Source organism: Arvicola amphibius, chromosome 5, assembly GCF_903992535.2.
Source record: "Arvicola amphibius chromosome 5, mArvAmp1.2, whole genome shotgun sequence".
In the NCBI taxonomy this organism is placed as follows: domain Eukaryota; kingdom Metazoa; phylum Chordata; class Mammalia; order Rodentia; family Cricetidae; genus Arvicola; species Arvicola amphibius.
In genome coordinates this window covers 27,211,705-27,233,714 of record NC_052051.1, presented here as the reverse complement: position 1 = coordinate 27,233,714, position 22,010 = coordinate 27,211,705, and the positions used below count along the sequence as shown (strand labels likewise).

The window sequence follows — 22,010 nt, the reverse complement described above, 5'->3', positions numbered from 1 at the left end:
GGCTGCTCCTCGTGTGTGACACTGGGAGTGACACTGGTGCTTCCTCACCAGATCCTTTCATGCTAGGGGTGTGGGGAACAGTTCTGCCTCCAAGAACCATCCCCTCAGGGTCACACATCAGCCATTTACTAGCCCTGAGCTAGTGGTGTTCACAGAAGAGTCTCCTCTTTAAACATTGTGTTCCGAATTGGTTTTGAAAGCAAACTGATTTTGGATCGCAGTTTGAGAGAAAGAAATGATTTACCTGGTCAGCATTTATAGGACTTGTTTCTCTCCTAGCCATCTGGGAAGATTTGGTGGTGTGTCTTTTGTGGGGGAGGGGTCAGAGGAACATAAACTCTCTCTCTCTCTCTCTCTCTCTCTCTCTCTGTGTGTGTGTGTGTGTGTGTGTGTGTGTGTGTGTGTGTGTGTGTGTTTATACAGGAGTGAATGTGGGTGGTAGGCTGCATATGCCTGCAGATGTACCTACATCTGGAGACCAGAGGTCAGCTATAGACTGCCCCTCTTGTTTGATGAGATGGTCTCTCACTGGCCTGGAACTGGCTGATTAGGATAGGCTGGATCCCAAATATCCCCCAGGGATCTTCCTGTCCCTGATTTCCTGGGGTTGGATTTTAAGTGTGCACTACTGTGCCTGACTTATTGCATGGTTCTGGGGAACTGGGATCCTCATGCTTGCATAGCAAGCACTTAGCTGACAGAGCTGTCTCCCTAGGCACAGAGGAACATAAACTTTGGAACAGTGTTACTGTGTGTGAACCTGCTTGAGGGGTTCATGGAGATGCTAAGTGAAGCCCTTGCCTGTGGATCCCATCACATAGCAGTAGGCAATTAGCAGTAGGTTCCTGCAGAAACTTTTCATGGTCAGCTTAGAGTTTTATTAGTACAAATTAGTGAGGAGTATATATTTGTTAAAGAAAACACAGGTAAAACCAGAAATCTCACTTTCTAGAGAGTATCTTTGCTTCTTTTTTATAAACTTTCATTACTTACAAGATAGCATTACAGGGAGTTGAGTAGATGACTCAGTGTAATGCTTACTAAACAAATTTGAAGACCTGAGTTCAAATCCCCAGCACCCATATAAAAAGCTAGTTACAGTAATACACATCTGCAACCCCAGCACTGGGAACAGACAGACACAGGTGGATTCCTGGAGCTTGCTGGCCATTGCCACCTATCAGAATCACAAGCTCCAGGCTCTGCGAGAGTGGAAGCAGCTGAGGAAAACATTTGATGTTGATTTCTGGCCTCCATGTGCATGCACATAAAGCAAGAGCACACATGAACACCCCCAACACACACACGCATGCACACACACACACACACACACACACACACACACTTTCCTGATGACTGCGGAGATCCCGAGTGTGCAATCTTTTATCCACTTCCTTTTTGTTGTCCATAGCCAAGGTTTTTAAATAGGGTGATAGGGTCAAATATGATAAAGTACATTGTGGAAATATCTCTTTACTCTTTTCTTTTCCAGAGCTGAGTAATGAGCCCACAGCCTTGTGTGTGCTAATCAAGCTACCACTGAGCTAAAATCTTCAACCTTTAAAATATCTTTAAAGAACAAATTTCCCCGAGTTGTTTTTTTGAGCGTAAATCAGATTTGTTGTTCGAGGCCAGCCTGGTCTACAAGAGCTAGTTCCAGGACAGGCTCCAAAGCTACAGAGAAACCCTGTCTCGAAAAACCAAAAAAAAAAAAAAAAAAAAAAAAAAATCAGATTTGTTGTGTTTTTCCCGAGTCACAGCTGCCCTTCCTCCGTCTTCCTCCTTTTTGAAAATTGTTTCTGGAAAGCTCTTGGTTTAGATACAAGTCCGTCCAGGTTGTGTCAGCTGGAGGATAAACTCACACCTTCTTTGGGTGTTATCACTGCCTAAGGCTCCTGCTGAGGAGCCCTGCTCCCCTGCAGTTCAGACTTGGAAACCCCGCGCAGCTGCTGCTAGAGCGGGAACTCTAGGCTTGGCCCACTTTGCCCACTGTTGGCAGCAGCTGCAGAAGATGAGAGCAGAGCCTAAGGGAGAAGTACCCACACCTGTTAGGACTTCACTGTCCACAGGCTTCGTGCAGCCTGGCTCCCCGGAAGGAGGCTGATTTGATGTGCATCTGGGTTCAAAGGCCTGCCATGGGGCTGCTGTGGGCCAGGGCTGCCTGTATGGTGTGGTACAACATGGGTGCAGGAGGTAGAGAGGCAGAGGACAAACAGGGTACCTGCCCAGAGATCTCTGCCTACTTGCTCACCCCAGGGCTCTGCAGAAAGCTTTGAATATTTGTCATGTGTACCACCACCCTCCCAGCCCCCTTGACTGGGTGGCCCCTCTGCCAGCCCATGAGAGGTGCAACCCACCAATGGACCTTTCTGTAGCATCCGCGGGTCGTCTTCTGAGTAGATTGACTGGGTTCCGCAGAGGGGGAGTTCCGAGGACAGGTGTCCAGAGAGGCAGAGCTACACTTCCAAGTGGGACTGTGTGTTTTGTGCTGTGTCGTAGGCACCTAGAGCAAGAGTACAGGGGAAGGCTGAGCCTCCTGCGGTCGGAGGTAGAGATGGAGCGGGAGCTGTTCTGGGAGCAAGCCCGCAGGCAGAGAGCTGCGCTGGAGCAGGACGTGGGCCGCCTCCAGGCTGAAGAAACCAGTCTCCGAGAGAAACTGACCTTGGCCCTGAAGGTAGGTGGGATGCATCCCTGGTGTAAACTGTGAAGGCACATGTTGGCAGATGTCTTAGGGTTTCTATTGCTGTGAAGAGACACCATGACCACAGCAACTCTTATAAAGAAAAATGCCCCCTCCCCCCCCCCCCCCGCTTACAATTCAGAGTTTACTCCATTGTCATCATGGCAGGAAACATGGCAGTGTGCAGGCAGACAATGGTGCTAGAGAAGGAGCCGAGAGTTCTACATCTTGATCCGCAGGTGACAGGAAGTGAACTGTCTCACTGGGTGTGGTTGAGCATATATGAGACCACCACCACAGTGACACACTTCCTCCAACAAGGCCACACCTCCTAGTAGTACTACTCCCTATGGGTCACACATTCACACATGTGATCCGTAGGGGCCATACCCATTCAAACCGCCACAGCAGAGCAGGGTGATGTCATGCTCTCACTCAGAGTAAGAGGTTTTGGCTTTGCTCCATCCTCCTCTGTTCTGAGTCCTATGAACTCAAAATCAGAGTGAGTCAGTTTCTGCAGCCAGCGTGGCTGTTTCCCTAGGGTCTGGGAACACCTCTAGACACTGCCCCCTTGGCCTGTCGAGCAGACACAGCTTTCAGGGTTTTGGTGAATGTTGATGCCTTGTACCTACCCTGCCTTTGGCTCCCAGAAGCTGTCTGAGCTGTTTAGACAGCCAAGCTCCAGAAGCACTGACCTGTGAGCCTTCCTGCTGTTCTGCGCCCAGCTTCTTCTCCTGCCCCAATGCCTAAGGACCTCTATGGTCTCTCCCCCTCCCACCCTGCGTCCTGCAGTCCTTGCCTGATGGGGTAGGAGTATCTGGACGTAACTGACATCACCCTAGTGTGATGCTGCTATCTTGGCACTTCCCAGCACAGCCCTGTCTACGGACACCCACTCCCATTGTACTTGACCTCTGAGCCGTAGTGACACAACTTCAAACCCATCATTTTAAAAGCAGCTCAAAAATGGTGCATTACCAGACCGTTCTTTTGTCACTCATGAGCTTTCCGAACATGGGAGTGGGAACCAGTGGGGAAGCAATCACCTTGGAGTGGTTGGGTGTGCCAAAGGACGTTCGTTGTGGGTTCCAGCAGCGCACTCTGCCTGCTTGATGCAGCGACAGCACACAACCACATGCCCTCCCTGCCTTTCTCGGGGTTCCTTCTGAGAAATGCTGCCAGGAACAAGCCTCCAGCATACAGAGACGTGGACATTTGTCATTGTCTTTCTCTGTGTCCTGAACCCTGTCCATCCCCCACGTCTCCTAGGAAAATAGCCGATTACAGAAGGAGATCATGGAAGTGGTGGAAAAGCTTTCCGATTCAGAGAAGCTGGTCCTGCGCCTGCAGGGTGACATCCAGTTTGTGCTGAAGGACAAGGTGAGCCTTTTTGTTGTTCTGGGTTTTCAGAGAAGTGGCCGTGGGTGGTGGGTTATAGTCAGGGCATCAGTGCCTGTTTTCCCGGGAACCCTGATTTGCTGATGTGTACACATTTCTCACTTTCAGCTCGAGCCTCAGAGCATGGAGCTCCTGGCCCAAGAAGAGCAGTTCACAGCCATCCTGAAAGAATATGAGCTCAAGTGCAGGGTGCGTGTCTTTCTGAGTCGGCTTGTCCATCTTGAGCATCCCTGAGTCCTGCTCCTGTAGCCTTCCCCATAGCAGTGACAGGAAGGGAGGACCAGCGCCACAGGGCCAGCACTGCGGGTTCTCAGAAACTCCCTGGCTCTGACCCTGGAGGCCATGTGAGGCCTCAAGCTCTCTCCCTTCCTTGGTCTATAGGTGCAGGGTGACCTACAAGTGACAGCAGGAGCATCTTTTCCAGCAAGAACTTCTTATTCAGGCTGTGCTCAGTCATGCATGGCCGTTGCTTAGTTGTGGAGCAGCAGATATCCCAGTGACTAGTCAAATCCCAGGACAGAAGGTGTCCCTGACTGTACTCCCAGGATGAATCTTAAAGATGTTTCAGTGTGAGAACAGAAAGGAGAATCAGAATTGACATGGTTCATTACTAATGATACTGAAAAGACTTTTGATTTATAAAGTGGTCTGTCACAAATCTTTTAGTCAGCCTTTGGTTAAGCTTAATTTACCAAAAATTAATTTATATAAAAATTACCAGAAACATTATTTACAAAGAGAGGCATATGTGTGGTTAAAAACTCCTGCCCCTGAAACTGGAATGTGTAGTAGTGTGCTGTCTCAGTGAATGCAGGAGCTGATGCAGGAGGATTGCTTGCACCCAGGAACTAAAGGTCGGTCTTAAGCCAAACACATGCTTGCTTATAATTCAAGGGCTTGGGAGGTGGAGGCAGCAGTATTAGGAGTTCGGGGCCATTCATCTTTGACTCCATAGCCAGTTGGAAGTTCACTTGGGCTACCTGAGACTTTGTCTCCAAAAAACAGTACCCTCCAAAACCCACAAGAAAACAAATACAGGGCAGCACGAGCAATGTTGCAAAAGCTGTCTCAAAAACAAACAACAAAATCATAAGAGCCCACAGGCCCGTTTGCTCCTTTATATCATAGGCATCAAGGAGAGTAAATCAGTAGCTGCTGCTCGGTGTCGTGACTATTAAATTAGTAGAATTTTTCATAGGTTTTGTTTTGTGTTTTGTTGTTGTTTTGTTTTGTTTTTTGGTTTTTCAAGACAGGGTGTCTCTAGCTTTGGAGCCTGTCCTGGAACTAGGCTTATAGACCAGGCTGGCCTCAAACTCACAGAGATCCACTTGCCTCTGCCTCCCAAGTGCTGGGATTAAAGGTGTGCACCACCACCACCCAGCTAAAATTTTGCATAGTCTTAGAAATAACACTGGTGATTCTAGAATCACCTTCATAGGCAAACCCTTCATAGACAACATTGCCAAGTGACCAAGGATAAGTAAAATGGGCGCTCAAGGAATGGGCACTTAAAACTTTACAGAAGGTTGTAATTCATTAGAGAACCCTCATATACACCATATATAAGTCTGGTCTCCACAGCCAAAATAAACCCACTCAATAATAAACTCCACCGACAGAGATAGGAAATCTAAAATCAGTAGAGTTTACTAGTCAGTCATTTATTTTTCTCATGTTTTTACTACAATAATAAAAATATGACAAATGGTAATTTATAGCTATCTTAAGATATTACTAAAGGATGTTGATGAAGCAGACAGCTGGTTTTAGGTTGTGTGATTCTTTACAGCTCCACTGACCGTAAGGCTTTGCTCTGAGTCAATTCCTGCTGAAAATACATATCTATTTCTGGGGATGCCATTATAGGCACGGTTATGACACCAAGAGTTATAATATAGTTTTACATGGTATGAAATTGATTCCCACATTGCAAAGACTGTAAAGAAATAGACAGAAACAAACTCAGAAATGGAACTGCTACTGTTTTACGTGTGTCCTTGGTTCCTTTTCCTGTGATACATCTTGAACTTCCTCCAGTGGGAGTGCCCTACAAGTTGAGTAGATGAAAGTTCTGGGAAAACATGTGGCCTTGCCTTTGGACCCTCTGCTTGGTGCAATCACAGAACTGGGCATATGAACCTACAGTCAGAACTGATTGTTATCATACTTCCCAGGATTCTGCAGGACTCCAGACCTCCCAGGAACATGTCCTAGAAGCTTCTTTTCTTGTGCTTTTAACAAGCAGGTGTCTTAGCCTGCTCATCCAGACTTACGTCATTAAAGTGCAAACAAGGTGTTGCTTGTCACAAAGGCAGACTCTTCATCCTCACCAAAGGGGTCTCTCCCAGTTCAGTTTCCTCTTGCCCAGCAGCCTGTACCTCATCAGGCTTCTGCTTCCCAGATGCTATCCTTTCTCTCTGCTAAGTGCATCCTACTCTATAGCATTTAATCTAAACAATTGGCCTGACAGCTATACCTATAGAATTTCCTGCCAGTTCCACTGCAGCTGTCAGAAGAGAGCAAAACTTAGCCCCAGACATGACCCGAGATGTTGGTCCCCAGGCATGTGCTATGCCACCACCCTGGTGGTGAGCAATACCTGTTGAAAATTTTCTTGTTTTCTGCCCAGCCTCAACTTTTTCCCCTTGAGCCCCTTTCATATATCCAGTGATGTAAGCACAAGGAAGTCAAGACATGATTTCACTAGTTCTGCTAGGACCTTTATATAGGAGAGTCTTAAACCAGGTTTAGTGTTACATGCTGGAAGTCCAGAATCTACACCTGTCTACATGTCTAGCCTGTAGTGGACACTGACTGCAGATGGGACTAGTCTTGGGTTTGGCCTCTCAAGGCTGAGTGGCTGCAGCAGCTGGAGGAGGCGTCTCGCTCTGCCTACACAGGACCTACAGGACCGCAATGATGAATTGCAAACGGAGCTAGAAGGCCTGCGGGTACGGCTTCCCAGGAGTCGACAGAGCCCCTCAGGGACCCCAGGCACCCATAGAAGGCGGCTCCCTGGATGTGGCCCAGCAGGTAGGAGCTCAGTCCTGAGGGTAAGTTGAGGGTGGATCTCTTGGACATGACCACAAGACTGAACATTAATTTGGCAGCCCAGAGGTCAGAGATAAGGAGAGGGTAGAAGATTTTGTTACCTTTGTAGAAATCACAGACGTTATAATTAGCTGACCCTGGAGGATACAGGTTTGCCCTTGGGGCCTGTTTCCACAGGGGATCCTATGAGATCACAGGTATGACAGGGCTAGACATGGAAGGTCACTGGCATGGAATGTCATATAGCAAGGTCCTGGCTGCTGGGTCTTGTAGAAACCACACTAGAGGCTCTTTGGCTGTTGGGCAGTGGGTTAAGACAAGGGCCATGTTGAAGTGTTCTTGGTCTTTTCTAGAGACCAAGGTGGGGGGTTTGTGGAGATGTCACAGCCCTTGTGGAGGACAGGGTACTGGGCTAGTCTCTACCCTCCCACTGGTTGTACCAGGCTGTCGTCACCAGTGCAATCACCCCAGCTCTGCTTTCTTCAGCAGCATCGTGTGACACTCATGGCCCCCATCTCTCTGCTGCCCATGAAATCCAGCAGCCCTCACTACCCCTACCCTGTTGCTTTGTGGCAGTCCACGCCCCTCAGCATTGTTCTGCAGTCTTTGAGAGCTCCTGAGTCTCCATGTACCCTACAGTTGTTTATGTTGGAAAGCAGGAAAAGATCATGTACCCTTCAAGAGGAACTTAGTAGGGACTTTACCTATGTGGGACATGAATGGCTGCCAGAATCCCTGGGACAGAGACTGAATATGTGAACCCATGCATTTGAACATGTTCAAGAGTGTGGAGACTGGGGCATGAAGCTTTACACAGTAGGGAGGTTGTGAAGCTGTCGCCATTCTGCCTTGTCTTCTCGTTTCCTCTGTGCTCCTGGCATCATCTGGAACCAGACTTTAAATGCAGTGAATCCACCGTCTGACAAGGATCTTTCAGAGAATTAAAGGGCCTGGTGAATGTAGCTGGAGCTTCCTGGTTCTCTCTTAGTAACCAGTGATACGGTGGAGACTGGAACCCTGCTGGGGAGATAGTTTAGAGGTTAAGCGCATGTTGTAGAGGACCTGGGTTCAGTTCCCAGCAACCACATGTAGCCCACAAAACCATCTGTAACTCCAGTTCCAGAGCATCAGACATCAATCTGTGGCCTCCATGGGCACCTTACACAGGCATATATGCCAAACACATAAAATATGGATAAATCTTTTTTGAGAAAAACCTCTGAGTTCTTTGTAGTATCAACTTGCAGTTGACTCTTCCTTCTGTCCCAGAATCCTCAACCACAGTGTACCTGCAGGGCAGAGTGACCCTTACCACCAACCCCGTGTTCTTTATACAGTGCTGGTGGAGGGCAGAGAGACCGTCTTGCCAACCTGCACTCACGTGTTCCAGGTTGGAAAGCTGCCATCTAGAAGTCAGATGGAAGGCTCAAGAAGGCACTGTAGGTATCCTAGACATAATGTCATAGAGTGTCCTCCTTGCAGGCAATCTGTTCGTGGGTGACTCTGCTCCGATGAGTTTGGAGACAGAGATAATGGTGGAGCAGATGAAGGAACATTACCAGGAGCTCAGGATGCAACTGGAGACCAAGGTGAGGGGATTTGGGACCTCAGGCTGCAAAGCCATGTGTCCAGCTCCTCAGACTGCTTGTCAGGGCAGGCCGTTCTATTCTACTATTGTATCCTCGTGTTCCCTGGTAGATATGCTGGAAGCTTCTGACATGGCTTTGCCTGTATATCCCCTAGGGCTTCCAGGCTGTGGAGTGCTACCCTACTGGTCTTGTGAAGGCTCCTTAGTTGTCATATGTTCTAGACTCATGGTACTTGCCAGGTGCTTGGCCAGTCTTGGTCCCAAGCCTTCTGAGCTCACCCCCTAAACCTAGCACAGGGTTTCTGTGAAGGGGTGACATAGGCACACTGCACACCTTGGTAACATCACTACCCTGCCATCCCCTTTCCTCCGTCCTGGGACCTGGTCAGGTCTGGGCCACCAGCTCCTTTGAGCATCCTGCCTGATATCTTCTTGTTTATGCGCTACGCTGCTAGCACTTCCTAATTATCACTGCCCATCTTTCTTTAGGTAAATTACTATGAGAAGGAAATTGAGGTCATGAAGAGAAACTTTGAGAAAGATAAAAAGGAGTTGGAGCAGGCATTCCAGCTTGAGGTCAGCGTGCTGGAGGGCCAGAAGGCAGATCTAGAGGCCCTGTATGCCAAGTCTCAGGAGGTCATCCTGGGCCTGAAGGAGCAGTTGCAAGATGCAGCACGGAGCCCTGAGCCTGCTTCAGCTGGGCTGGCCCACTGCTGTGCACAGGCACTGTGCACTCTGGCCCAGCGACTAGAAGTGGAGATGCACCTGCGACACCAGGACCAGCTGCAACAGATAAGGTTTGGGATGGGTTTTGTTCAGGGATGCTTGCCAAGAACCAAAACTTGACCGTAGACTTATGTACTGGTCAGGATCCAGTGCCTAGTGACAGGGAAGTTTCCTTTCATCAAGGGCCCAGAGAACACTTTTCTAACTAAGAATTTCATTTCCAGGTCACCTTGGGTCATGGAGCAGTTTGCTGGGTTGTGCCTAGACTCTGTTTTTCCTCCTCCTCTTCGCTTGTCTGATAGCAAGATAATGTATTCCCCATCACTAAATATTGAGGACATTAACAAGTTGGTGTATTAGTCCAGGTTCTCTAAAGGAACAGAACTGATAGAAGAGAAAAACAGAGAGACAGACAGACAAACATATTAGAAGTATATTTATTAGATTGGCTTACAGGCTGTGGACTGGCTAGTCCAGTGGCTTTCTCTCAAAGGAAAGGCCAGTAGTTGTTCAGTCCATAAGACTGAATGTCTCAACTGGTCTGTGGTGGAATCCTGAAGAAGTAGGTTCTAATACAGTGAAGGAAGGCCTCAGCAACAGGGTAGATGACTTTGCCAGTGAGAATGAGGGCAAGCAGGCAAAAAGCAAAAGCTTCCTTCTTCCATGTCCTTCTATGTGGGCTGCAACCAGAAGGTGTGGCCAGATTTTGGGTAGGCCTTCTCACTTCAAATGATCCAATCAAGATAATCACTCATGGGCTGGAGAGATAGCTCAGTGGTTAAGAGATAGCTCTTCCAAAGGTCCTGAGTTCAATTCCCAGCAACCACATGGTGGCTCACAACCATCTATAATGAGATCTGGTGCCCTCTTCTGGCCTGCAGGCATACACGCAGACAGGATATTGTATACGTAATAAATAAATAAATATTTTAAAAAAATAATCACTCACACATGTACCCAGGTGCTTGGGTTTTAGTTGATTCCAAATGTAGCAAAGTTGACAAACAATATTAGCCATTTTATAGAGGAAGAAAAATCCAGAAGCCCCTCTAAATAGACAGTTAATTTGGATTAGTGAGAAAAGTCTTGGAAAGCTAAAATATTTGTATCTGGAAGGAAAGGGTCACTTGGAAAACCTGAATGTGGCGGGTTGCATTGTGTCAGTTATCTGAGAAGTGTCACCTGCCCTCTCTTCCCTGAGGCCAACTTGGTAGAGTCAGTACTTAGCTACTGGGGACACATAGCTAGTATAGGTTGTTACCCCACAAAAAATGGTCCTTCCTGCCTCCTAAGCTGGCCACCCTCATGTTGGGAGCCAGAGCCTCCCACTGGCTAGACCGAGCAGATGGTTCAGTTGGTGTCATCTTGTTGGATCCAGATGTTGACGACAAAGGGACACATTCCTGTCATTGTGTAGACAGCTGCAACTCAAGCCACTGTCGTGGCGTCAGTTCCGATTGAAGTGGGCACGCTCCTCAGTGGGACAGAATTGAGAGTAGCCAGAAAACATAGGGTGTGAAGGAGAGAGAATCAGAGCCCTGCTCCCTCCCTTTGGGGATGATAGCAGCAGAGACATTCGGGGCTGCTGGAGACCTGCGGGCACTGACTGTGGCACTCCTGACAGGCAGAAGCAGCCATCTTCAAGTCACATGCTCCCCCCAAATCCTAAGCTATCTCCTCAACACGAGCTGCTTTGGGGCCTGGTATGGTACCTAAAGGCTAGGGCATGGGAGCCCTCTTTCTTGCAGCATGCAGGATCCCAGGCTCCTCTTTTGTAGGGAGCTGCGCAGGGCACCTGGTAGCTTGTCCGTGGGGGTGGAGCCACAGCTAGCCCAACTGTACTTACGTCCCCTGCCAGGGTACACAGCATGCCTCACCAAGCTGGGTGTGTCTGTCTAGCCCTTACCTCACACCCACATCCTCCCCACTCTCTCTAGGCTCAGGAAACCCCAGGCCAAACTGCTTATAGGGATTTCAAGGGGATTTTTGAGTGGGGGTCAGTTTTATCTGTCTCGCTAACCCCTGGGACCAACGCTACCCAGTAGCACTTGGTGCAAGGCCTCCAAGGCCACTTGCAGTGTGGCCAAGGACAAGAATTTTAATTCTACCTAATAGTAACCCCATTACCTTTAAGCTGTCTGACATGGTGAATGATTCTGTGACTGTAGACTCCACAAAGGACTCCAGAGAAGGAACTGGGCATTCGACACAAAATAGTCTACAGGAAGGAGGGAGGGGCTAGTTAGGCACTTAGCGCAGGAATTCCAGTGACTTTTTCTTCTTTGAGTGGAAAGGCCTGGGATTCAGCTGGCAGAAGCTGAAGTGCATGGCTGTGTTTCTGCAGGAGAGAGGCAGAAGAAGAGCTGAACCAGAAGCTGTCGTGGCTGGAAGCCCAGCACGCAGCCTGCTGCGAGAGTCTGTCCCTGCAGCATCAGTGTGAGAAGGACCAGCTGCTGCAGGCACACCTGCAGCGAGTGAAGGACCTGGCTGCTCAGCTTGCCCTGGAGAAGGGCTGGAGGGAGGAGCGGGAACAGGAGGTCCTGGCCCATTGTCGGAGGCAGCAGTTAAAGCTGCAGGCTGTGATGAGCGAGGAGCAAGCGCGCATCTGCAGGTCATTCACCCTGGAGAAGGAGAAGCTGGAACAAACCTATAGGGATCAGGTAGAGGGACTTGTGCAGGAGGCAGATGCACTGCGTGCTCTCCTGAAGAATGGAACCACTGTGGTGAGTGGCCAGCAGGAGAGGACACCTAGCTCCATGTCCCTGGGTCCAGACAGCAGGCAACAGCTACCAGCTTGGCAAGCTGTCAGCCCTGATGGATTGTCAGGAGCACCAGCAGAATGGCCTGGCCAAGGGAGAGCAAAGGGGAGTGAACTTCCTGGCCAGCATTGCAGTATAGTTGCTATGCCAGGCCCAACCCCTACCCTAGTGTCCAGAAGATCCCCCGAACGCCTGGGTGTCAGAGACAACCATCAAGGTCCACTCAGTTCTGAGGAGGGAGCTCTTCCAAAAGAGCTAGAGCCTCCTGCCAGGGCCTTAACAGGCCAGAGCCGAAAGCTCCAGATGTTGGAGCCAAGATTGGGCCCAGCTGCTCTGGACAGGAATCCAGCCCCTGTTGGGGTTCAGGGACAGGTTTCAGAGGGGCCAACTGGGGATGCTGAGGGTATCCAACAGACTTGGCTCCATTTCACCGGAGAAGCTTCCACGATGAGGTCCTCACTGCCCTGCTCTGAGCTCCCAGATTCACAAGAGGTCAAGTTCAAGCACTTTGCCACCCTGGAGGAAACGGAGGCCAGGGTGACATCAGTGATGTCAGAGAGTGAGATGAATGATGTGAAGACCAAGCTTCTGCAGCTGGAAGACGTTGTCCGGGCTCTTGAAAGGGATGCGGATTCCAGAGAGAATTACAGGTTTGTCACTCCTGGTCATAAAATGCACACAAGCCCTCAGAGTTGTCCCTGGTGACCACTGTACAGTTCCCCCAATTTCTAGCTCTTGGTTGTCAATGTATCTGTATGATTCCTCTTATTTGTGCAGGAATCACAGCCCACTTCTGTCTCCTGGCTCTCCTGATCCCTGGGTATCAGCAAGTGGGCCAAGAGAGGAAGGGTAGGCCTTCCTGAGGCAGCCCAGCTGACTCTAGTGTCCCCACCTCATAAGAGTTTTGGAGGTTTCATGTAAGTTGCAGGTCGTCTGTGAACCCTCGTCCCTCTGAGTTTAAGAGAAGCAGGGATTTGGGGCTGCAGCATGCCTCTGTGCCAGGCTCTGAGATGAAAGTGAATCAGCAGTCTGCTGTGTTGGTTGGTGGGCAGCAGCCAATGAGGCTTCTTCTGTGGGATGGGCCCCTGGGCTGTAGTGCTTTGGGTGGCTTCAGCACTGTCAGGGATCCGGGGGACTCATTGCTACAGGGCTGGAAATACTGCTGTAGCCAATGTCATTGGGATACCATCCATAGGGAGGAGGTGAGATGTAGGTGGGTACCAATTCTGTCACAGATGCCAGGATCTGGGAAGGCTTGCCTAAGCTACAGGCCATGGTTGGCTCCTTCTCTGGTAGTGGAGGAGATGTTTGCAGGCACATTATGGTGGACCATTTATGTTTCTCTTTACTCCCACCAACCCTCATTCAGCACACTAAGGAGGTATCTGCCCCTGTAAAGACAGGTCATTACAGGAAGTCCAGGCTCACAGTGACACACAGGCACATGGGTGTATTCCAGGATTGTGTGTGGTCACATATGAATGATACAACCATTTTCAATAAAAGGTGAACTCCTGCTCACTGGGGAAAAGCTTACAGTTGCTTTCATTCTGGGGGAAAATGTGGGGTTTAGGTATGGCACAGTGACATAGCGTGTACTTAGTATGTGTGATGCCCTGTGTTCTATACCCAGGACCTAGATAGATAGATAGATAGATAGATAGATAGATAGATAGATAGATAGATAGATAGATAGATAGAGCAGAATTTTAGACATGCAAATATCACTTTATAGACAACTTAAGAAAGTAGACATGGTGGGCTGGAGAGATGGCTCGAAGGTTAAGACCACTGGCTGCTCTTCCAGAAGTCCTGAGTTCAGTTCCCAGCAACCAGTTGGTGGCTCACAACCATCTGTAATGAGATCTGGTGCCCTCTTCTGGCCTGCAGGCACACATACAGACAAAACACTGTATACATAATAAATAAATAAACCTTTAAAAATAAACAAAAGAGGGCTGGAGAGATGCCTCAGAGGTTAAGAGCATTGCCTGCTCTTCCAAAGGTCCTGAGTTCGATTCCCAGCAACCACATGGTGGCTCACAACCATCTCTAATGGGGTCTGGTGCCCTCTTCTGGCGTGCGGCATACACACAGACAGAATATTGTATACATAATAAATAAATAAATATATTTAAAAAAAAATAAACAAAAGAAAGTAGACATGGCTTTCAGCAGGAAACATTATCTTCCAAGAATTCATCAAAATAAAAACCCAGAGGTAAGAGGAAAGGCACCAATATATGTTTTCTAGGCTTTTAAAAAACATGGAGTGGTTCCTTTGGCCACATATATAAGAATCCTTTAGAAGGACAATACTGTAGATATCAAAGGTATTGTTCAAAAAGGAATACCCCATAAATGTTAGCATGGTTGGGCAGGAAGTGTCAGTCTGCAAATGTTACCCAGCATGCTGCTGGCACTGCTGTAAACATGCGAGTTAAGGGCAAGAGCCTTGCCGAGAGCATTGATGTACACTCTGAGCATATTAGTTGTCCTGTGAGAGCTGAGAGAACCTGCCAAGTGGAGGAAAGTGGTCAGAAAAAGAAGGACACCAGAGGGAAAGGAAGCAGGGTTCAGCTGCTGAACCAGCCTGCTCCAGCACTTGGGAGGCAGAGGCAGGTGAATCTGAGTTCGAAGCCAGCCTGGTCTACAGAGTGAGTTCCAGGACAACCTGGGCTACACAGAGAAATCCTATCTCTAAAAAACAGTAAATAAATAACACTGATATGTGTTTCTCCCTTAAATATATAAAGCAAAAAACAGAACAATGCCAGACATTTTGACGGGCTAGAAGCCTGGCACCCTCCAGGCCGACCACATTGTACCCAAAGGGCTCTTTACTTCCTGCAGATGTCTATAGGTGTTTCTCCACACCTTTGCCTCCTAAGCAGGTGTAGAGTATTGTCTTGAGTACCCTGGCTTCAGATATTTCTAGTGTCTAAGGTTCCTGGGGGATCTGATTATGGGTCAGCTTGTTGTTTCTGCTGTCATTCCTGGTGGCCTTTGCAAATGTCTGTTAATCTCTGTGTGTTCATATTTGCATGAGGTTAACCTCAAGGGATCTTGAGAGCCTCAGTGGAGGCTGCTTTTGGCTGTATTGCCTTTGCAGAGAAGTGCAAAATGAGATACCTGAGACAGCCTGGGCTTCCTTCTGTGCCGCAGCTGTGCGGGTGCCCACAGTATGGCTTCTCTGCCCTGCTGGCTGTGCTGCCGGCACAGACACTGCGCCCTGGGCTGGCCCAGCTTCATGAGGCACCCTGCTTGCTCGCAGCTTCAGTTCAGCTTCCAGGTTTTTGTTCGGTTTGATGCCCTTGGAGTATGGCCTCTGTGAAGAAGGCATACACGACGTGGGACTTGGCTCTTCACCGGCTCTAGATGTCCGCAGGATCCGGGTGCTGAGTGCATGGAGGAGGTGTGGGTGTGGTTCAAAGGACCTGGCCCTCAGGGAGTAGGCACCAGCGCTTGCTCCCTGGAGACAGGAGGCCTCGTGCTGGTCTCCAGAGAGAGGATGCAGCCCGCAGTGTTCAGCACTCCCTGTTGTGCACTGGCTGCGAGCCTGTGTCCAGCTTGCCCCCTCCAGGTCTCACTGGCTTCCTCAACTTTGACCACAGGGCTGAGTTTCAGAGGCTTTCTGAAGAAAACTTGGTGTTGAAAAGTGACCTGGGGAGGATTCAACTGGAACTAGAAACTTCAGAGAGCAGAAATGAAACACAGAGGTAAGGGGGGCTCATGGTTCCCTAGACTTGTGTGCTGCAGCCTGATGCTACTCCCGAGTGAGCTTAGGAGGGGCAGGACGGTGGGGGATGTGACAGCTTGGGGACTCCAGCTGCCGTCTATGGGTCAGCAGAGTAGAGGTCTAGTCTATGTACAAGCTGCCACTTGCCTGGCATCCCCACCCACAGCTCAGGACATAGCATTTGTTAGCCCTGAAGAAATAGCCCACATGACACTTGAGGAGGGGCTGGGGCTGCCAGTGTTTGGAGGGGAACAGGGCCCACCGTGATCTTCTCCAGCCTTTACTACCTACTACACATCAGTGAGGCAGAGCTGGAGGCAAAGCTGAGCCCAGGCTGTGAGTGATGTTTTTAATCTGCTTCTTCAACAGGGAGGAGATTGAGCTTTTAAAGAGAGAAAAGGAACAGGCCTGCTTTGACCTGGAAGAGCTCAGCACACAGGTTGGGTACTGACCGGCATGAGTGGTATCACCTCCCTTTCTTAGTGTCTTGAAGAAATTTCTCTCTAATGAAAGGGGAGTAGAGAATTTTTTTTTCCTCCTCAAAATCCAGTTGCAGCCGACCTCAGCTCTCCTCATCAGGCCCCTGGCGAGGATCCGAGGCCCCTCCTAGGTTGGCAGCTATCCTCACTGTTAGCAGCCATGCGTGCCATCCAGTCTCCTTCAGTCTCTGCATGGTAGTCCCTCCGTGAGTACCTGTGTCCTCACCTCCTCTCACGGGGACTCCAGTATCACCTCAGTTCACCTTTAAAGTGCATTTCTTCAAGTCTAGTCAACATTCTGGGGTGCTGTGGTTAGGATTTCAAGATTTGAATTTTGGGGAGGACATTGCCTCAGCCCTTAACAATGTCACAGCCAAGGCACGATACCGATAAGACTCTTTTAGCCTATTTGGATCTCCAGTTTTTATACCTGCCCTTACTGGCTGCTTATGCATTGGATCCTATATAATTGTATCAACTCTTTTTAACTCTTTTTGCTGTAGACTCAGAAGTATAAGGATGAATTGTTTTAACTCTTTTTGCTGTAGACTCAGAAGTATAAGGATGAATTGTCACAGCTCAGCTGCAGGATCCTTCAGCTGGAAGGGGACACGTCTGCCCTCCATACCCAGAAGGAGGAAAATCGCGTTGCCATCGAGCTGTTGATGCGGAAGCTGGAGGAGGCAGGGTGCCGGGAGGAGCAGCAGGTCAGGGTCCAGGCTGTACCTGGGAAGTGGCTGGAAGGAGGGCCTATGGGTGGTGGAGGCCAAGGAGGAAGGAGGGTACCCCAGAAGTGAAGTAAAGGGCAAGCCCTGGAGAAATGGGTCAGCCTGAGCAGCTTTGGTAAAGTCACCAGGATGTAGAAAGGGGAACAAACTGTGTTACTGCAGGTGGCAGGGAGCAAATGGTGGGGTTCTCCGGCTTTCTCAGAGTAGAATAAATAGCAAGAGCCTGAGAGTACCCCTGTATGTTGGCCTTATAATTTTGCTTGTGAAGAGTGTACCTAAAAGCAATATGGATTTAGCTGGAAGTGTTTTTATTGATGTCCTATTTATAATAGAAAACAGGACCAGAATCAGTCATCAGCAGTAGCTGAATGAGTAAATGATGGTGCAGCCTTCAGATGCCAAGTCCTCAAATAGCAGTGTTTGGGAACGATCCAGGTTCCATAAGGACAGCACTGCAGGACGCTGTGTGCTCTGTTACAAGCTCACAGTAGAGGTGCGCTTGAATAGAAGAGAGTAAAGAAATGAGGTGTGGGCCTCAACCTCTCAGGGTCATGGGAGATAAAAATTCTGCGTTTTTTTTTTTTCTTGTCCATAACTTTCTGGTTTCTTTCAGGCTCTGCTCATAATTATAAAAATGGTTTTTTGTTGTTGTTTTTACAAACAGGGTGTCCAAATCCAAAACCTTGAAGTTGAACTTGAACGTGTAACTGAGGAATGCCAGGGCTTACGACTGTCTCACGCAGAGATGACAGAAAGCCTCAAAGAGAGTCAAGGCCAGGTGGGTAGGTGAGGTGACCGGAAACACTTGGTCCGGTCCTAGGCTCTGAGTAGTATCAGCAGTAGGCTGACAGTTGCCATGACGCATCCAGCCCAAAGATGTTATTGGGCCAGCCAGGTGCTCCACAGCTGACCAGGAACTCAGCAGGCTCGGAGGCATCTCCATTTCGTGGTAACAGGGACAGATCAGAGATCAAACGGGATCTCTGATGGAACCAGTCTTCCCACTCCTGCCTCTGGGGTCTCGGAGGCAGCAAGTTCTTTTGCGCTGTCAAGAATGTTCTGTGTTGCCGGGCGGTGGTGGCGCACGCCTTTAATCCCAGCACTCGGGAGGCAGAGGCAGGCGGATCTCTGAGTTCGAGGCCAGCCTGGTCTACAAGAGCTAGTTCCAGGACAGCCTCTAGGAACTACAGGGAAACCCTGTCTCGAAAAACCAAAAAAAAAAAAGAATGTTCTGTGTTTTAGATAAGACATCCAGCATCAAACTCATTGAACTTGTATTTCAGTCTTACCTTTGATTGAAGGAGTTGGCTAAATTATGCATTAATAGCAGAGACTGCTCTTAGCCATGCTGAGTTCTGTGGCCCTGGTCCCCTGGGTTTAGGACCTTATGCTGCAGTCCTTTTGGGGACAGATTCCATTCCTGTCCCCAAAGTTCTCAATGCCTTGTGTATTAATGACACTCCAGGACCTGAGCCATAGCCAAGTCTCAGAACTGAGAATTCCCTCTGCCGTGTAAGGAAACCAGGTGGGGCCCACATGGCTTATGCCCCACTCTGGTCCCGTGAAGTAGGCTGTGATAGACAGTGAATGGACCAGAACCTCATCCAGCAGCGAGGACCAGAGCTGTTGCCCTGAGGGTTCTAGACACAATCTTTCCCTACCGCATTGCATGGAGACACTGTGGCTAGCGAGAACTTGGCTCTGAGTCCCTGAGGACTGCCGTACACACAGGCAGGTCCTACACCACAGATCACCTCCCTGGGGTGACCCTAACAGAGAATATAACGCTAACACTTTGACTATGTCTGGTAATGACTCTGCAGTCATCAGTCATGCCAAAACTTGTCCTCCTAGCTGCACAGTGTCCAGCTGACGCTGGAGGCTGCACAGTCCCAGCATGGCCGGATTGTCCAGTGCCTGCAGGAGCGGATGGGTCAGTTGGTTCCTGGAGCTCACGCAGCCGAGCTACAGCACCAGCTCAAGCTTGAGGAGGAGGCTGGGAGACGACTAAACGCACTGCAGGTGAGTGGGGTTTGCCACTTCAGGCTGGCTGCTTGGGAGGCTGGAATAGCAAGGGACATGTAATAGATGCTGACGGTAGACCAGGGTCTTAGTTGAAGTCTAGGAAGCCAACCAACCCAGAGACCCCTCCAGCCAGGGTCCACAGATTCTCCCAAACCCAGTGTGTCTTCAGGTCACACCGTCATAGTAGGTCATCACAGGTGAAGAGTGACAGCATTCTGGAAGCTCGTTTGGTACTGGTCACTTATGACAGTAGTCTACAGTGTCTCCCTGAACTAGCGCAAGAGGTGGTTACTGTAGCCTGTGGGGACGTTGCTGATATCTGCACAGGTAGCCCATCATCCCTCTCATGCTCAGATTTGTGCATTTAGCCGTTTTTCACTTAAAAAACAACCCAGGGGGGCTCAAGAGATGGTCAGAGCTTGAGAATGCTGGCTGCTCTTCCAGAGGTCCTGAGTTCAATTCCCAGCAACCACACAATGGCTCATAACCACCTATTATGAGATCTGGTGCCCTCTTCTGGCATGCAGGCATACATGTAGGTGCAACACTCTGTACAATCTTTCAAAAAAAAAAAAAAAAAAAAAACGGGGCTGGAGAGATGGCTCAGTGGTTAAGAGCATTGCCTGCTCTTCCAGAGGTCCTGAGTTCAATTCCCAGCAACCACATGGTGGCTCACAACCATCTGTAATGGGATCTGGTTCCCTCTTCTGGCCTGCAGGCATACACACAGAATATTGTATACATAATAAATAAAAAATAAATAAATAAAAAACCCAGAAGCTCTGTTTGAGTACAACACTGGTGTGTAACTTCTGTGCAGGAAGAATACAAGCAGCAACTGAAGGCCAAGGAGGACCAGGTGGAGGATGTCGAGGCTCGGCTACGCAATGTGGAGTGGCTGCTACAGGAGAAGGTAGAAGAGCTTCGAGAACAGGCGAGTACCGCCTCTTGCCCTCCCCATGGCTCAACAAGGCTCTGCTTCCAGAACCTGGAGGTCCATGAAGGGTTCATTTAGAACCACAGGCAGAAAGTGCATAGTTTTTCTTTAGTATTTACTAATCCAGGAGAAAAAATAACGACATCTTGAAATTTGCAGGCAAATGGATGGAGCTAGAAAACATCATTTTGAATGAGATAACCCATACCCAGAAAGACAATTATCGTATGTACTCACTCATAAGTGGTTTTTAAACATAAAAAAAAGAAAACCAGCCTACAGAACCTAGACAACTATGAGGACCCCAAGAGAGACATACATGGATCTTATCTACATGGGAAGTAGAGAAAGACAAGATCTCCTGAGTAAATTTGGAACATGGGGACCTTGAAGGAGGGTTGAAGGGTAGAGAAGAGGCAGGGAGGAGAGCAGAAAAATATAGAACTCAATAAAAATCAACAACAACAAAAAAAAAAAACTTAAAAAGCATTTGAAGAAGACCCCAGACTTCAACCTCTGGCCCCCATGATCGTGTGCACACATCAACAGACACACCCAAACACACCCACACACACACCCAAACTCAAAGTTCTGCTGATGGAAATTCCCTTCCTTTGCCTTGCTCCCCATTACATAACTCTGAGCCCTCTGCCTCCTTGTCATGAATGTCACATGTCAAGCATATGGGCTTGTTTGTGTCTTTCTACAGTGTCAGAACTGATTGGATTAATCATAAATTCACAAGCTGCTATATCTATGTCCTTGGCTAGGCTACAGTTTAACAAGCACTTCTGGTTTCCCATGGTAACTGCCCACTTGGCAATCCTAGGTTCTTTGATCCCAGTCTTAACTCATATTAACCATCGTGCCACACATCGCGTTCCACACAGTAATCTACAGCCATGTAGGCCACAGGATGAAAGAACAGGTCAGAGTGTGCAGCGTTCAGGGGGTGACCCGCAGTTGAAGATGGGGCTGATACAGGTACACGGAAGATCCTCCAAGGAGTCCAGGCGCAGAGCTGGACACTGCAACTGTGTCAGGTCAGCTTGTGGTAGCTGAGTGTCACATGCAAGAAACCTGCACCTGCACTGGAACCTGGGAAAGAGGCAGACGTCCTTCACTGTGGCGGTTTTCCTGCGGGACCTCATGACTAGAAGTGTGCCTGCCACATGCTAGTCCCGCTCTACCCCTCCCTTTAGTCTCAGGCGAGAGGTTACTGATGGTGTGGCCCATGAGCTGACGTGCCTGGTGTTTCTGGCTTGATTTGGCGTCTATAAACTGGTGACACCATTTCAGTTGGCATCTCTGGTGTGCCGCAGATGGCTTCTCTGCTTGAGTAAACGGCATAGCCATCCTTTTCTTGCCACTTATATTCCAAACACAGTCATTCCAGTCAAGGCTGTTGCTTTTTAATATGGAGCCATCCACAGTTGGGCACAGTCTGAAAGCTGCCACTCACTCGAGAGTAAGCGGGGGCAAGCCAGCCTGTTCTCACTTCTACTCCAAGTCTCCCCCACCATAGCTCTCCCAGGCACCCGCCAGCCACAGGGCCTTTGTGCGTATCCTCTGCTCTGCTTGCAGGGCTCGTGCCCAGCTCTAAGTTTTTGACTGGATTCTCTCTGTGTCCTTAGAGAGGCCACACCCCGCTCATCCCACTGTGCTCTGCCACAGAACTGGTGTTGTCCATGTCGTCCGTGTGGCTCATGGAGCCCAGTGCTCAGATCTCTGTGTCTGTGTGTCTTAAACAAGGACACGGCAAGGACCACTGCCTGGAGCTGCCTGTTGCCATCACTGAAGTCTGTCCAGTCTCCCTGTACATACTAAACGGACTCACACACCTGGTTCCCATGGCGGCTGCAGCAATTCGGTGTGCCCTGTGTGGCGTCACCGAGGCAGA

The 22,010-nt window shown here is 49.2% G+C and overlaps 1 protein-coding gene across 2 annotated transcripts in view; it reads left to right on the top strand.

The window, feature by feature from the left end:
- The window catches only part of Ninl (ninein like), a 67,301-nt gene that overhangs the window by 44,290 nt on the left and 1,001 nt on the right, over nucleotides 1-22,010 (top strand). For both annotated transcript variants that reach the window (XM_038330373.1, XM_038330374.1), the window contains 13 exons: nucleotides 2,500-2,674; nucleotides 3,950-4,060; nucleotides 4,187-4,267; nucleotides 6,979-7,111; nucleotides 8,612-8,718; nucleotides 9,207-9,514; nucleotides 11,788-12,852; nucleotides 15,817-15,921; nucleotides 16,311-16,380; nucleotides 16,969-17,127; nucleotides 17,813-17,926; nucleotides 19,003-19,170; nucleotides 19,994-20,107. In XM_038330373.1, coding sequence (XP_038186301.1) covers nucleotides 2,500-2,674; nucleotides 3,950-4,060; nucleotides 4,187-4,267; nucleotides 6,979-7,111; nucleotides 8,612-8,718; nucleotides 9,207-9,514; nucleotides 11,788-12,852; nucleotides 15,817-15,921; nucleotides 16,311-16,380; nucleotides 16,969-17,127; nucleotides 17,813-17,926; nucleotides 19,003-19,170; nucleotides 19,994-20,107 — 2,710 coding nt within the window. The remainder of the gene's footprint in view (nucleotides 1-2,499; nucleotides 2,675-3,949; nucleotides 4,061-4,186; nucleotides 4,268-6,978; nucleotides 7,112-8,611; nucleotides 8,719-9,206; nucleotides 9,515-11,787; nucleotides 12,853-15,816; nucleotides 15,922-16,310; nucleotides 16,381-16,968; nucleotides 17,128-17,812; nucleotides 17,927-19,002; nucleotides 19,171-19,993; nucleotides 20,108-22,010) is intronic.